Below are 15,233 nucleotides of genomic sequence, written 5' to 3'. Positions count from 1 at the left end.
CGGATGCTTTTCCTTGTAGTTAGGGGAAAGACGCTTTAAAATCACAGTTGCCAAAGAACCTGGAGGAATCAGGCTGCGGACTGCTGAGCTGATCTCTGTAAAACGCTAACGCTAGTGGGACTGCGCATATAAAAAGCATATGCATCATATGTGCTAAGTTCACTCTTAATAGAATTAAAAAATTATTTTTTTTCCTGTAGCTACTAAAATTAGCAATTTGTTTTTTGACAGGTGCTTTGGCGCAATACGTTAGCTGCTTAGAATTGGTGAACAAAAGACTGCCTTGTGGCCTCGCTCAAATTGGAGTATGCTTTCACTCAATTCCAGAAAGTGAACAACACAATGGAAATCCTATAAGGTAGAGTAAGAGGGATTAAGCCCTCTCCATACTTAAATCAACTGTTTGCACTTGTTTCACTTTTGGATTATTTTTGAATACTGTCTCTTGCTTTTTCCCTGTTATTTTTGAAGGAGTTAACTTGCTGACCTTGCTATTGTTTAAAGAATAGGCGAAAGGACCACATCTTTGCTTACATGGTTTAGTTCTCCCAGAACTGCAGGACAGTGGCTCGATTACTGGTTACGCCAGAGACTCCAATGGTGGAGAAAGGTAACAGCAGCATACACATGGGGAATCTTGGCCTGCTTTTTTGTATCTCAGAAAAAGGGGGAAGAGACACCCTGATCGGTTTTATGGCATTATATTGGTAGTCTGTTCTTGTCACTGAAATACATGTATTTCTTGTGAGGAACCAAAAAATGACTTATGACAAACTTGTTAAGCAGTTTATAACGTGACTTGCAGAAAGGCACATGTTTTGTGTTTGTAAGTGAGATCAAAATGCTGTGAAACAACAAAGAGATTTGGGCTGTAATTTATGAAAATTTTTTGCTGAAAATCATGGACTTCAGCTTGCATTACAGACTTGTCTTTTGTAGTTAATACAGCATGCACAGAAGTGATCACCTCTTATATCTCTTCTTTTCAGTTTGCAGTAGGCCCATCTAACTTCGGAAGCAGTGATTTTCAGGATGAAGAAGGAAGAAGAGGGTTTAATTTACATTACAGCTTTCCTTGGGGGACAGAAACAATAGAAACATTGAAGAACCTTGGCGATACTGAACTTTTGCAGATGTATCCAGGGGATAGTTCAAAATTACTTGTAAGCTTTATTATATTAAAAATCTTTTCAGATAAGTTGATAATGTGTGAGAGAAATGGTTTCTTTGCTGGTCCGATTGCTCAGCATGTGAATGTATTTTTATTCTTTTGTTGTAAAAGCAGTACAATTGATATTCTGCAGTCAGACCTTCATTTTGAAAACCTGATAAAATAGTGTTTGGGGTCTTTTTTACAAGGAGTTAATTAGTTGAAATTAGAAATGACCTAGCTATATTGACAAGACAGCTGTTGTCAGTTGCGTAGCCTTTACCTGTATCTGTGAGTAGATGTCAAGACAAACTTGGTCGGTGTTTTACAGTGTTAAGTTCACATCAAAAAGAACCTGTAAATGTTTTTTTCTTTCTGTAGCTTGTCCAGTTCCATGTATGTAGAAGTATATGTAGATTAATGGGTTATAAACACTGCAGATGGCTTTATAGAAGTTACCATGCTCAGAAGGGGGAATGGATCAGAGGGAAACCTTTCCACTGAATATATTGGAGAGGGGCAAACTTTTAGTGAATGGCTATGTTTGAAAAGTCAGGCTGAACAGATAAAATGAGCGTAACTTGGTATTTTACTAGTAAATTGCAACCTTCTCCTTCTCATGACAGTCCTGTCTGTCTTCCCTAGTTTTGCAGCTTATTTCTGTACAGAAGGCAGAAGACTAATATAACCTACAAAACTGTGATTTCTCAAAATGTGGGGACAGATCCTTGTGGTCACTTGGAAATAGTCTACAAACCTCCAAAACAAAATGCAGGGTTTTGAGTGTATTGGCCATAGATGTAAATTTATGATCAGAGATGCAGGACAAGAAAATAATCCCATGCTGCTCTGATCTTCTGCTTTCCCCAGTGTTACAATCTTATCTATTTAGTCTTACACTTTTAAGATGGCTGGTAACTTTTAAAAATACATGTCTGATTGTATTTTAAATGTAATAAGGGTGCTTAAGCTCAGTGCATCATTACACATTTAAAGTAAACAAAAGGCTTTTTGGGACAGTCTTTGAGGTATCCCTTTGTGGGTTTTTTTCTCTTCAGGGCCGAGATGGAAGGAAGAATGTTATTCCTCATGTTCTGTCTGTGAGTGGAAATCTGGACCGAGGAGTATTAGCATATCTGTTTGATTCTCTACAGCTAGCTGAGAATCCATTAACAAAAAAGAAAAATTCACAGAGAAAGGTAACTTCCTGTAGAAAAAATAAGGAGAGTCTTAAGTACAAGCCCCACAGACAATGTGATAAATTCAAGTGTGGAAATGCATCTGTTTTCCACATCGCTGTCCTCCGTTCCCTTCCCCAACAGGTGCAGACAGCATGCTTCTCACTGGTAGCAATAAGCTGGCCCCTCTGGACTGCCTCTGCTGTCCTTTTCACCCACATAAGAAATTTTTCTCTCATTTTGAGGTCACTTTTCCTGTTATACCTTCTTTGTCTTCAATGAGTAGGTAGGATCTTGCCATCCAAGTGATGAAGGAGTTAAGAGGAATTGGAATGTAGCTGCTGTGCATGGGAAAGAAGAGTTTGTCTCTTCCAGTGGCATTTGAAGGTTGATGATGCAAGTAGAAGTGGGTTGCAGGTGGTAGTGGGGCATTTCCCCAAGGACCATCATTATTCCCACTTTTACTCTGGTTTTCTGGAGTTAGAGTGCTGTTTGGTTTTTAGGAACAGGCAGTAGACTGGATGGTAGCTGTCTGCTGGGCTGTCTCTGATCACTCTGGCTCCATTAAGGGTGATGGAGCTCTGCTAACATAACTTTATCTCTTTTCTGGGTCTCAGCCAAAACGGAGTAATTTCTGCCACCCTAACCTAGCTGGCACATGTGCTAGTTCTATAAAATACAGCTTGCTTCTAATTCAGGATTTTGTGCTATGAGAAAATTTTTGCATGTTTAGAACCTTAATTTCAGTGAAAAAATCTAGTATTTCCTAGTTCTGTTTAGGATTTCATACTAAATACATTTAGTAATCTGTTGCTTTTTTGTAAAATTACTAGGTACTTAAACTTCATCCTTGTTTAGCACCTCTTAAAGTGGCCTTGGATGTAGGAAAAGGTCCAACAACAGAGCTGAGACAGGTATGTTGTAAGAAAGTATTTTAATTTTGAGCATTGACTCTCCACGTAACCTTCTGTTGCAATTCAGACAGCGTTTACATTGGGGAAGATCATGCTGCTACTTCCATTCTCGGACATTCACAGCTGTACAGATTTCATACTGCTTCTGCTATGCAGCTTGTGAGCTGTAACCAAAGGAGCGCACTGCAGGCAGTGGGTAGTAGATGCCTGCCTTGCATTAACATGCTGCTTTTAGTACTGTTAATAGAGTTGATATTTGTTCCATGCAAAATTAAGGAAAATAAATAACACAGTCCCTCTCAGCTTCTTAATCTTTCAGAATTATCTTAATGGATGAGTCACATCTTCAGAAGGTTTTTTTAAAAGTTTTTATTTAAGTCAGTCATTAAGCCAGTCCCCACAGAGGGAGGGAATTTGCACTGGCATGTTTTTAAATGGAAATGGAGATTTAATTCCAGGCTGCTTTTTACTTTGAGATTATTTCAGCCAGAAAATTAACACCAGCTAGGAATGCTAGTACCACACATTAAGTAGAGTTTTAATGGTTTCTTTGTACAGGATTTCAAACACTCAAAAGTCTGTCTTTTAACTTTTGTTTTTAAACAAACACAGGTTTGTCAAGGATTGTTCAATGAACTGTCAGAAAATAGAATTTCTGCATGGCCGGGTTATCTTGAAACCGTGCAGGTATCTCTGGAACAGCTTTACACAAAGTAAGGAGAAAGAGTCTTTTGTAAATTAAAACTATGAAGGTGAAAGATGACTTTCTGTGGACTAGCGAAAATATACCTGTTTTCAGTAAGAAGTCATCGAGTGCAGTAACCACATGACTGAAGGCATGTATCCCAAACTATAAACTTGAATTCAGTTAGTTCTATTATGAAGAGCAATGTCAGATACTTAATTTTTAACATTAAGTGAAGTATAAGCCTTTCACATGTTATTTCTCTGGAACTGTGAAATGCCTTTTAAAGACTCTCCTATTGAAAATAAATTTCTTAACGTGAGTCATAAGCTCGCAGAACTGTTTCCCACTCTCACCCCCCATTTTTGCATCTGGACTGGCTCTTGTGTTTCATTCTTAAGAACTATTTCAAATAGCACACTCTGTCTACTCTTGAACTTGAAAGTTCTTCCAAGTCTGGAACCATTACCATTAGTGTTTGTGATGGAATTTGTGGACATAAAAACAGCTATTCCATGTAAGGGCTTCATGTTTGATTTGTTGATTAGTAGTGAATTTTGAGCATATCACTGCTCATGTCAATGGATCTTGAGCATACTGGTGAATAATTTTTCCCCAAGAGAAAATAAATAGACTATTTGTTCATGTGCAGTAGTCTTCAAAGTAAGTCTGGCTATTAAATAACAGAAGAAAGATATATTCTGCTTCTACAAAAATACTCTTGTAATAGGTCACTAAATAACATTATTTTTATGTACTAAAGTAACTAAATAATTTAAAGAAATCTAATTAGGAAAGCAAGGAATGGCAACAAGAAAACTGGTGCCTTCACACAGGACTTACTGCAGTATAGCAAAAATAAATATTTACAGCTTATGGTCATTTGTACATAACTTATCTGAATTGTTTTCGTACAGCAAAAGCAGTAACAGGCGTACTCTTTTTCTTTTGCAGGTACGATGAGATGAGTGTTCTCTTCATGGTCTTGATAACTGATGCCACTTTAGAGAATGGAGTGGTCCAGCTGAGAAGCAGAGACACCACCATGAAGGAAATGATGCACATTTCTAGGCTGAAGGACTTTTTAACTAAGTATGTAACATCAGCCAAAAATATGTAAACTTAAATTCATTGAATAAAAGGAATTTCTTAAACGTCTATGCCTGAACTGGCTTCTGTGGAGTCATGGACTCAGTGGTTTCTCTGCAAATAGTTCTGCTAAAACTTGGTGGTGCATCTGTTTTCTGTCTAAATCTAGACCATCTAGGTCTTTGGGCTTACCTTGAAAAGAGGGGAGAGGCAGACTTGTCCCTCAGTAGCAGCACTAACCATATTCTCTTTCATGTCTTCAGTTTTACAGTTTTATTGAAAATAACTCCATCCTAACCTAAAAATTCATCTTTCATCTGTGTATTGCTGACACAGTTATGGTCTCTGCTGGAAAATGGTATTTTATATTAAAGACTTCCAAATCTTAAGTGTTTTAATAACGTCAGTAAGTATCTTTGTACTATCTGTTTGTAGGAATGTATTTTAATCGCGTGGCCTCAGTTCTTCAGCATTTAAGCTACTTCATCTTGCACTTGATAAACATAAAAATCAGAAATACATTATCAAGAGTAACAAAGGAAATAAATTGTAAGCAGTTTTTGACAGGCATTTTTGTGGACAAAAATGTCTGTACATAGAAAATAGTGGAAAAAGACTAATGTATGATCATATTTATCCTATACGGAAGTGTTATAGTCAAAATCAGATACAAGAGTTTGAATAGATATGAAATTGAGTGATTCTGTAGATTTACTATGCCTGTACAGCTTGTTTCATCACTGTATTAAAGTGCTTTAAAGTGTAAGCAAAAAGGCCCATGGCCAGTGATAGTCATCAATGTTATGAAACACAAGAACTTGCCTTAAAAATTTTTTCTATTAATGTGGTGCTTATTTAATGATAAATGGGTTATTTGTAACAATAATATTAATTGCTGCATAGTGTAATTATGCTAGATATAGTGCAAGGTTAGCATAGTGTGGCTGTGTGACTTACTGAACTCATGTAATTCTATGTAAGCTGGCTATGGAATGACATTAAAACAACCTAGAAACATCTAAGAAACAGCATAGAGCAGGATGCAGAATTTGTTTTGGAGTTAACTGTCCCAAAAATTAATTTTAGCATCCTATCCCTACTCTGAGAGCTGAAGTAACGTTGAACTGAGAAATTGCCATCCTTGCTGCTAGGTAACAGCAGGTATAGATGTCAAATATGGATCCTCTAGCATGTGCGTAAGCGGACAATGCATTTGGGATTTTTAAATTTTTTTTTTAATCCTTGACTAAAGCTTTTTGATTATCTTATGTTTGCATACAATCCAGTTTCTACTTCAGGAGAATTGTTAAATGTACAGGAACTTGGCTGTAGGTGAAAGCTTTATATTACTTACTCCTTTCTGTTTATTCATCAGATGCATATAATGCCGGACTGTATATTGTGTCCAGCGAGATCTTACCTGACAGTGATTGCATTGGTTTGGTTTGGGTTTTATGGTGGTGCTATTTGGGCAATAAGCTGCTGTTTGTCTAATGGGATTGCTGTTTGGGTCTTTGTTAATTGCAATTTTTATCTGTTCTGCTTTTTTTTTTTTTTTAAGTTGAAGCTCTTAGAGATTATGACTTGAGGATTTTGCTTGCTAGTAGAGAACGAGCTATATTGCCAGTCTACAAAATAATTAGGTCAGGAAACTAGTATCTAAACGTCATCTCTTTCTGTGCAGACTTGTTACTTATCACCTCTGAGGACTGAAAGAATCTAAAAATACGTGATTAACTTAATCACAAAAGGTATCTTACCTTGTACTCAATGTCTGATGAGGACCTTTGAATAGACTGAAGCACATGCAGTCTTCTCTGCTAAAAGCCAGAATTACATAATTCATAATTGCTTTTTTTAGTACAGATACACAGCAGAAGAATTAATATTCCATCAGCAACTTGGTCACTAATAACATCTATTGCATGGTTTCATACGGAGGTTGTTGAATTTTTGGGCCATAGGATGATGATAGGCTTTTTATTTGGGGGGTTTTTGTTTGCTTTTTTTCCCCTCAAAAGTGTCCTAAAGTAGGATGATGATAGGCTTTTTATTTGGGGGTTTTTTGTTTGCTTTTTTTCCCCTCAAAAGGGTCCTAAATTTATTTTAATTTCTCCATAGTAAGTAAGAAATTTCAGGAGGCAGCTGGTACCATCTAAACCCTGCCTCCCACCAGCAAAATGCCCCCCCAACATATTTGTGCGCATCAGATGTTCCAATATTATAGCTTGAGGTTTTCACCTTTTTCATCTTCTCTTCTAATAACAGAACAGTTGACATATTCTTCTTCTGGTTTAACAGGCTCTGGATTAAAGATGATGAATAGCAGTTAACTCATTTACAAGAGACTGACTAGATTATTTTTTTTTAATAATATTGAAACAAAGCAGCAAGATTCTATATTGAATATAAATCTACCATGCTTTCTGTAGCATTCATGGGCCTTATCAGAGCTGTCGTCACTGTCCTTGCAGGCTATGTGGGTAGAATGCTGATTGATACCTGGCATGAGCAGCTCCACAGAGCACTGAACTAACACAGCAGAGCAGCTACAATTCTACCTGTCTACTGCACGAACAGGAGGGCAGATTTGTTTGGAGAGAATGATTCCCTTTTTGATATTTAGAAACGAGAAACATGATACCTTTGCTGTTAGTTTGTTTTCAGGGTTTCTTTTTCCCTTCAAAATACTGACATTCATGTATAAGGCAAATGTAGAAAACTACAAGTTAATAGCATGGTGGCTTTCATGTAAAGACTTCATTATTGTGTATTTTCTGCAGTTGAAGTAGTACAATGTCTTAACATAGGTCAGTTGCTTTGTTGTCTAGCATTAATTCATAATTTCAGTTTCAACTGACTTTGAGTCTTGTCAAAGTTAAGAAACATGCAATAAAGAACTATTGTGCCCTGAACAATTTTAAAGAGAATGTAGGAGCTACGTAAGTTTTATTTTGCTACAACTTGCATGTAGCCCACTTTTGTCTCTTAGTTAATAGGCGTTGCACCTCTGATCTACTTACTGTCTTTTAATTTTCATTTTGTCTGTAAAGGCTGTTTCAGTCCTTACCATGAGCTGCCAAATGCAATTCTTCATTTTACTTCTGTTTACAGTAGATTTTTGTGTAGAACTTCATTTAACCAGTTGCAGTTTTGGCTGCATGGCTGACAGGTAGTGCCAAATACAGATCCTGAGGGACTTCAAATAATGCCTCTGCAAGGCATGGTCAGTGCGAGTGTTAGCTCACTTACTGAGTGTTCCCTTCCGCTGCTTTTGCAGTACCTGAAGAAATTTGCCCATACTAGCTACAAATAATATAATAGCATTTTTCATCCAAACTCCTACAAATAAGTTTCATGACTGCATGAGGAGTAACATGAACTTACCAATCTCTGCATATATGACGTAGTTTTCAGACTCTTCAGCATTCGTTGTTGAAGAAAGGCCAGTTGAGGGCCTAGTACACTTAAATTTTTCTGCAAATTGTAAAAGAAAACCAAACACATGCCTATATTCATATATCAGTTTTTCTTAGAGGGAAGTAAACAGCTCTATGGGGTTTTTTTAATACTTGGAGGTCTCAGATAATGTTATTTTCATGATAAAAATCACTCCTTAACCAAGGGCATTTTTAATAGAATTTCCTTTCTTTACTGAGAACAACAAGGTCCAATTCCTTCCAACATTTATGTGTGTTAAATAGATGTTGCTTTGCTTCTGCCATCCGAGGCCTGCCATCTAGAACAGCTCAGAGGTTTTGCCCTGTGAATGTCTTGTTAAGTTGCCTATGCTGGTTAAGAGGAGACTTGAAAATATCCTAAAATACCAAGAGCATACCTCTACTTGTAACCTGATGTTTGCATACTAAAACATATTGACAACATGACTGACAACATAAATGAGCACTTCATTTATGAAACACACATGAAAATGAAACAGACATTCAAATAACTTACTTGCTTTATATGAAGGAATTATGAAGAATGGAATTGCCAGAGCAAATCCTATTACAAATAGTAGCAGGGTCAGCCCAAGAGAAATTATCAGGAGCTGAGAATGGCTTCTCTCTTCTGCGAAAAAGAAAAAAAAGGGGTTTATGCAATGAAATTATTAATATTCTAAGTATTTTCTATAAATTCAAATCAACACTTTGCATTACTTTCAGCTTTTGGATTAACAGTGGTTAATGTAAATCCTCAGGAGAGTCCCAAGTGCACGTTGCCCCAGCGGAAGGAAGGGAGCTTACAGGTGCTGGTAGACTCTCTCTTTCATAGGACCAGAGAGAAAAATGAAACTAGACTCTCCCCAAGGTGGACCAGGGGTCTTTTGTAAAAGTGAATCTTGTCGTTATCCTTCATGGTCGCTTCAACTTCTACTACTATCTAGGCTGCATGGAATTCTATCTTTTTACATTAATTTTAAAAGCTCTAATTATTTTTTATTGTAAAAAATATTTTGAACATTACATTGCAGGAACAAAATTTCTGGCTAAAAAATTTGCATTGTTACAACATTCTGAATTTTGTGAGGTCCCTGTTTATCAACAGTAGTAAACTGTTTCATGCATGCATACCTGCTAATGTAAAGTTGAAACTGTCACTGTATTTTGTATTATTGCAAAAGCTATTTTCAGCTCTGCATTTATAGGTTCCAAAGTCACTAGAGGAATTGATAAATAGAAAAACCACAGCTGCTTCCCTCTTCAGCATCTTCACTGGGGGAGAGATGCTTTTTCTTCCTTTGAAGAATACATATGTGATAGGAAGAGAGCCGTTCTCTGAGAGGCAAGATAGGGTCACATTCTGGCCCTTCTTTGCTTGAGAGGTGGGTGAGCTCAGCACTGGTTTGGAAATTGGCACTGTAAAGAGAAAACTGAAAAGACTGCGTCACTGAGTACAGGAAAAGCGCCAAAGCAAGACTCTGAGTTTAAGTGGTAACATTGCCAAATGAGGTGGGCATCAAGGATGGGTGGGCTCAGTGAGACAGATCAGAATAGCACTGCTGAGTCCTAAGGTAGTAATAGCCATTTGCAGCGAAGTTCAGCTCTGCAATCAAAGCAGGCACACACTGCAGTCCAAAATGTTACTTGTCGCAAACAAAGCCCTGATGCCTGCTGCTGATACGTTGCATCAGACATGCCTATGTGCACCTAAAATAAAATGTTCTGAGAAGGTGTACAGCAAGACATACCTATAAGGGTGAAGTTGAGACTGTTGCTGTATTTTCCGTGACTGGAGATGTTACTCTGAGCTTTGCATTTGTATTCACCCACATCATTGGCAGAGTTGATAGTCAAGTTAAACAAACTGGGAGTCAAGTCTGGCCTATTTAAAGTGGATACCTTCTGATTGCGTTTAAACAATGTGTATCTGACAGGTGGAGATCCGGAGTCTGAGTGGCAGGAGAGGGTCACGTTCTGGTTCATCACTACATTCAAAGTCCCCTGAACAGGTATGAGCCTGGGATTGGACAGCACCTCTGGAAAGAAGAAACTTCTGTGTGAGTTCACTGCACCTATCATCCAAGAAACCCTCAGATTTTTCCCAAAATATGTTGAGGACCTGTGAGAGACTGATAGAAAGTTAATGATTAACAGGTGACCTGTTACAAGAAGGTATATGTCCAAATAGTGATGGAGTGGAACAATTTCCCTGACAACAGGTCCAGCTGGGCAGGATGTGGGTGAGGAAAGGAGCTCTGTGGAGGCAGGGCAGCCTTACCTTGGGCCCATTCCCCCTCCCATATGGTAAGCGAAAGTGACCTTCTGCTTCATTACAAGCAAAATGTATATAATGAGTAACACCCATGTGTATGGAAATTGAGGTTACCAAGAACATGTAAAGCTGCATCACACCAGAAAGTGATATGCCCCACCTAAAACGTACAACATGTAGAACCCAGGGGCAGAGCCAGCGCTAAGAGTAGAAAAGAAGAAGAGAGAAGAAGAAGACAGAAGAAACGTTAATGATGATGGAAGCATCCTTGAAACTCTGCTGTGCCTAGACCATCGCAGGACCCCAGACTGGTAAACTCTCTCTCACTCATCTAGTAATTAATACAAGGCCCAACATCCTTTTTCTGTTACCTATTTAATTGCCAATGAGCCTAGCTATAGAATAAAAGTCTTGTTTGCCCACGGACCTTGAGTGTCGTTTCACCTTAATTCTCACTGAGAGAATCCACGAACCTGAGTCACCTCTTCCTTCTCCTCAGATGGGATGTGACAGGACCAAGCTACACTTATTTCTGTTGAAGTAAGGGGGGGTATATTTTTTTTTCACCTCTGGTAGTGGGCACCACAACTTTGTATTTTTCAAAATTAGTATGAAGCTTCAAACACTTGATGAAAAAATACAAAAGAGAGCATATACACACAAAGTCAAAAGATATATCCAGGTGAACCAACAAAAATACTTTTGAACTATACCAGCAATGAAAATAATAAAAGTACAAAAGATAAATATAAATATTATGGGATGTTAATTGCAGGAGAAAGTAACCTTATATGCTAGTTGAAAGGTAGCGTGCGAACCTGAAAGTAAAAGCAGTATTTTATTTGTGGCTGTATGTAAACAGGCAGAATTAACCTTGCATAAGTAGATTGAAGTCTCCAGTAGTGGCAGCAGAAGCCTTGATGGTCTATCAAATTAGTATGCTTTTATGTTATTATACAAATAAACATGTAATAAAAACTTGTAATGTCTTTTCATAGAAAATTGTAATAAACTAGTCATGACTAAGATAAACTATGACATTTCTAGAGGGGAAAAATATGTTTTAACAATTTAAAGCAATTTTGACTGTACATACAAGTCAGCAAAGTGAGCAAAGAGACAGTTCACTTTGTATGGAAACTTGTAAACTGCCTTACTGCACAGACAGGGGTGAAAGATTTAATTTTACATGAAGGTTTTGGACATTTTTAAATCCCTACCCCATTTTTTTGTTAAGAGCCTATTCCAGCACATATCCCAAAACCAAAGAAAGAGAACCTACCTTTGCCATTTGTAGTCGTTTCCTGGATCTGCAGAGACATTTGAACTAAGAAAAGAAAAGAAAGCTTTCAGACAAGAAAAAATTATTCCTATTTAGAAAGATTTGTAATAAGTACGTCCTTAGCTTACAGTAGGAAAACAGCAGAATTGTGAGAGAAAACATTTTCTTGATACTGAGCAAGAGAGCTGGTGGAGTTAGTTACACTAATGAGTTCTTTGAGAAGTGGCTCTAGGGGTTCAGGAAGTCCTAAATATGGAAACAGTGCTCATCTTTACGGATATTTGTGTAACTACTTTTGTCATATTCCCCTTAGACTTAGCCTATGGCAGACAGAGTAGTGGGCAGAAGAAAAAACAGCGGAGTGAGAAACTGAAGTTTGGGATACAACTAAATGTTACATAGAGTTGTTCTAAGACCTAGGTGATGTAATCACCAGTTTTCCATGTCACAGCTGTGTGGTAGAACTGTGCTGCCATGCAGTATATAAAACTGTATATAATTTTTCTAGCACTGTTCTAGTAAGGGAATGAGTTCACTGATTCATACCAAACAGCCACTCATTTGCTAGAGAGAATGCAAATGATTGTATGGCTGAGACTTAAGGGAGTACATGGTACTGGGTTTTTTTAGCAGCAATATAATTTTTTAAAAATTGTCTAAAAAAAGACAGTATCAAATCTATAGAAGTTTTAAGATGCTAATAAATATTTATAGCTAGCCAGGTTGTTAGGGAAGTATTTTGGTCAAACTTCAAATATTAAGCTGTGAGGAAGTGAGATCTTGTACTAGGAGGTACAAATCTCATCACAAATTTGAGTTCAACACCATTGCAGAAAGAAATTTGAGGACTAATTTGATAAGCTAATCAGTAATACAAAGCTACATAATTACAGCAAGTAGATGTTCTTTACTTGTCATCCTCTGGGCAAAGTAAATGTAATCTTTAGCTATACATGGGCAATGCCTTCTGAAGAAATCCAGGCCCTGGTGTACGTAAAGAAGTACTTATACAGAGAATGCAATAAACGCATTGCTGCGATCCTTGACTTCTTTGTTTCCAGTTTCTGAAGGTAACAAGACAAGGTCCTAAAAAGTCTGTCCTCTTCCCCTGTGTAAGAGAAAATCCTTCCCAAAGCCTGATCTGTTGAAGCATTGCAAAGCTTCCTCGTAGTTTTTTGTGCAACTTCCTTCCTCCTTGTTTTGTTTTTCTGTTTAATTTCTTTTAAGACAACCTCTACCATCCCCTCAAAAATGTTTCTTATCAGGAAATGCTGACAACTAACCACGAGAGTGGAACATTTCTTTGCAGCTGACAGGAAGCATGTGTAAAATTGCAGCTGTCAGGAGAACTGAGAGCGTTTGTGCATTTTCCTGTTGTGGGAGCCTGTTTTTTGTCAGAAAACCACGAAAATAGTCCTTAAGACGCTCGCAGCCAGGTGATGGAGGAGAGGTGTCGCACCCTCCTGTCAGGAGGGGAGGAGGGGCCGGCCGTTAAAGGCTGTGGCGCGAAGCCCTTGCGCCGCCGCCCGCTGGCGGTTTCGGTGTTTTCGCGGCGCCCCGCGGGTGCCTGCGGGCGGTGAGGGGGCCTGGGCGGCTCCCCCTTCACCAGAGGCATCGGCCTGCCTCAGTGTGTGAGGGCGGGTGGGGCTGCGGGCACCCGGCAACGCACGCACAGCTGACGGCGGTCTGCGGAGAGCGCATGCAGCCGTTAGGCCGCCGATGGTTTCTCACTTCTGCTCTGTGAAGGCACTGAGGGGCTGGTTGGTGTAGCTCACCCACAAGGGAACACTTTTCTTTTTCTAGGAAGCTGATTCATTTTGCGTGTGGGTAATGGTGAATAGTTATTGTGAGCTGTGAATTTGTTCATATCTTTTAAAAAATAAAAGTTTAGTTGTCATGAGGACCTGTCATGTAGCTTTAAATGGCACGCGTGCAGAGCGCTTGCTTGGTTCCCTCAGGATGTGCGGCCTGGGTATCTAGGGAAGACAAGTGCTGGTTCAAAACTGTGGTTTCTAATTGGGAAGTGAGGAGAACTCTTCCAGAACTGTTTGTGCCTTTCTTGGTTGGTTTGTACTCTGCCAAGCAACCCTGCTCTCTCTCTTCCCTTGGGCGGAGGTCCTATAGTTCAGTGTATTTATGTCCTTAGTGTTTGTTTTGGGTTTGTTTGGTTTTCCTTAAAATTTGAGTTTAGGGTCTGAAATAGGAGGGAATATGTTTTCTTGGACACATCCCATCCACCTCAACTATACACGTAGGATTATGGGGAAGAACTGCATTTCATTTAACTGTCCAATACCTGGGCCCAGCTGTTTCATCTGCTCAAATATCTGTTTACTTTTCAACTTTTATAATTGCTTTGCAGAGCATTGATAGAGTTACTTCCTATGTAAAAAGATTTTTGAACCATTGCGACAGGATCTGGTAGCTGAGGTTTACTGAAGTTTGTATAAAAGCCAGATTGCAATTGCCAGATCACCACTAGGGGAGTAATAATATGTACTGCTTAGAAAATGAGGCTTCAGCTGACGTTCATAACGTAAATGATTAAGTTAAGTTGATATAAAGAAGCTTCCAGAAAAATTTACTTGACTACTCGGTCCTATAGGGCAAGGAAGAGCCTGATACACTAGAATTCTGTTAAAGCATAATTCAGCTGACTGTATATACTTATGGGAGTTGTGTGTGCCAATGATGCATTATTATTCTCAAGCACTACTCTTGGAGTAATGCTTTTCATTTCTGCTGTTTTATGTGGATATAACTGTGATGAGTATTCAACAGAGCTGAAGGAGGACAGCATCTTTATAGAAGGCTTTAAGGCAGAATTTTTCTACAACATGCACTGGAAGTGTCCCAAAATTAAGAAAATGAGCTTCATTAAATCCTGTAGTATTACTCTGAGACAAAATATTACTGTCTTATTTTGCCCTTCAGCAAAGAGAACAGCATCCATATTGTCCATATGTCATCTAGTTGGCCATATTGTCAATGTGAAACAGGGAAAAAAGGCAAAATGAGCCCTTGGCATTGCGTTTCTGTGTGGCTTTGAATACTGACTTTAACTTGGAATGCTAACTAGCTCATTAGTCTCTTGAAGAGTGTCCTGAAGTTTACTTCCATGTTGATTGTTTTTCTGGCAGAGTGAGCTATTGACTTTGGACTAATATGATGTTGATTTGTTCAGCATGTATATGTAGAGTTTTATAGTATCAGTAAGATA

At 38.4% G+C, this 15,233-nt stretch overlaps 2 protein-coding genes across 2 annotated transcripts in view; one reads left to right on the top strand and one right to left on the bottom strand.

The window, feature by feature from the left end:
- Positions 1 to 5,082, top strand: part of POLG2 (polymerase (DNA directed), gamma 2, accessory subunit) — a gene marked incomplete at its 5' end in the record, with an annotated part of 5,377 nt that extends 295 nt beyond the window's left edge. Inside the window, 7 exons of the mRNA XM_009696775.1 lie at positions 232 to 358; positions 505 to 610; positions 990 to 1,163; positions 2,209 to 2,349; positions 3,162 to 3,242; positions 3,855 to 3,955; positions 4,882 to 5,082. Of these exons, the coding sequence (XP_009695077.1) occupies positions 232 to 358; positions 505 to 610; positions 990 to 1,163; positions 2,209 to 2,349; positions 3,162 to 3,242; positions 3,855 to 3,955; positions 4,882 to 5,047 (896 nt within the window). The remainder of the gene's footprint in view (positions 1 to 231; positions 359 to 504; positions 611 to 989; positions 1,164 to 2,208; positions 2,350 to 3,161; positions 3,243 to 3,854; positions 3,956 to 4,881) is intronic.
- Positions 5,083 to 6,783: 1,701 nt separating this feature from the next.
- On the bottom strand, positions 6,784 to 13,628 carry LOC104158986 (allergin-1-like). Its single transcript, XM_009696777.1, has 8 exons — positions 13,473 to 13,628; positions 12,014 to 12,058; positions 10,208 to 10,493; positions 9,591 to 9,875; positions 8,974 to 9,087; positions 8,404 to 8,493; positions 7,258 to 7,320; positions 6,784 to 6,833 (listed from the first exon to the last, which is right to left on the bottom strand). Exons 1-8 carry the CDS (start codon positions 13,626 to 13,628, stop codon positions 6,784 to 6,786), a joined length of 1,089 nt encoding a protein of 362 aa, XP_009695079.1.
- Positions 13,629 to 15,233: the final 1,605 nt, after the last annotated feature.

The sequence above is a fragment of the Cariama cristata genome, unplaced genomic scaffold (assembly GCF_000690535.1).
Source record: "Cariama cristata isolate BGI_N322 unplaced genomic scaffold, ASM69053v1 scaffold2923, whole genome shotgun sequence".
Classification (NCBI taxonomy): domain Eukaryota; kingdom Metazoa; phylum Chordata; class Aves; order Cariamiformes; family Cariamidae; genus Cariama; species Cariama cristata.
This window is presented reverse-complemented; position numbering and strand designations above follow the sequence as displayed.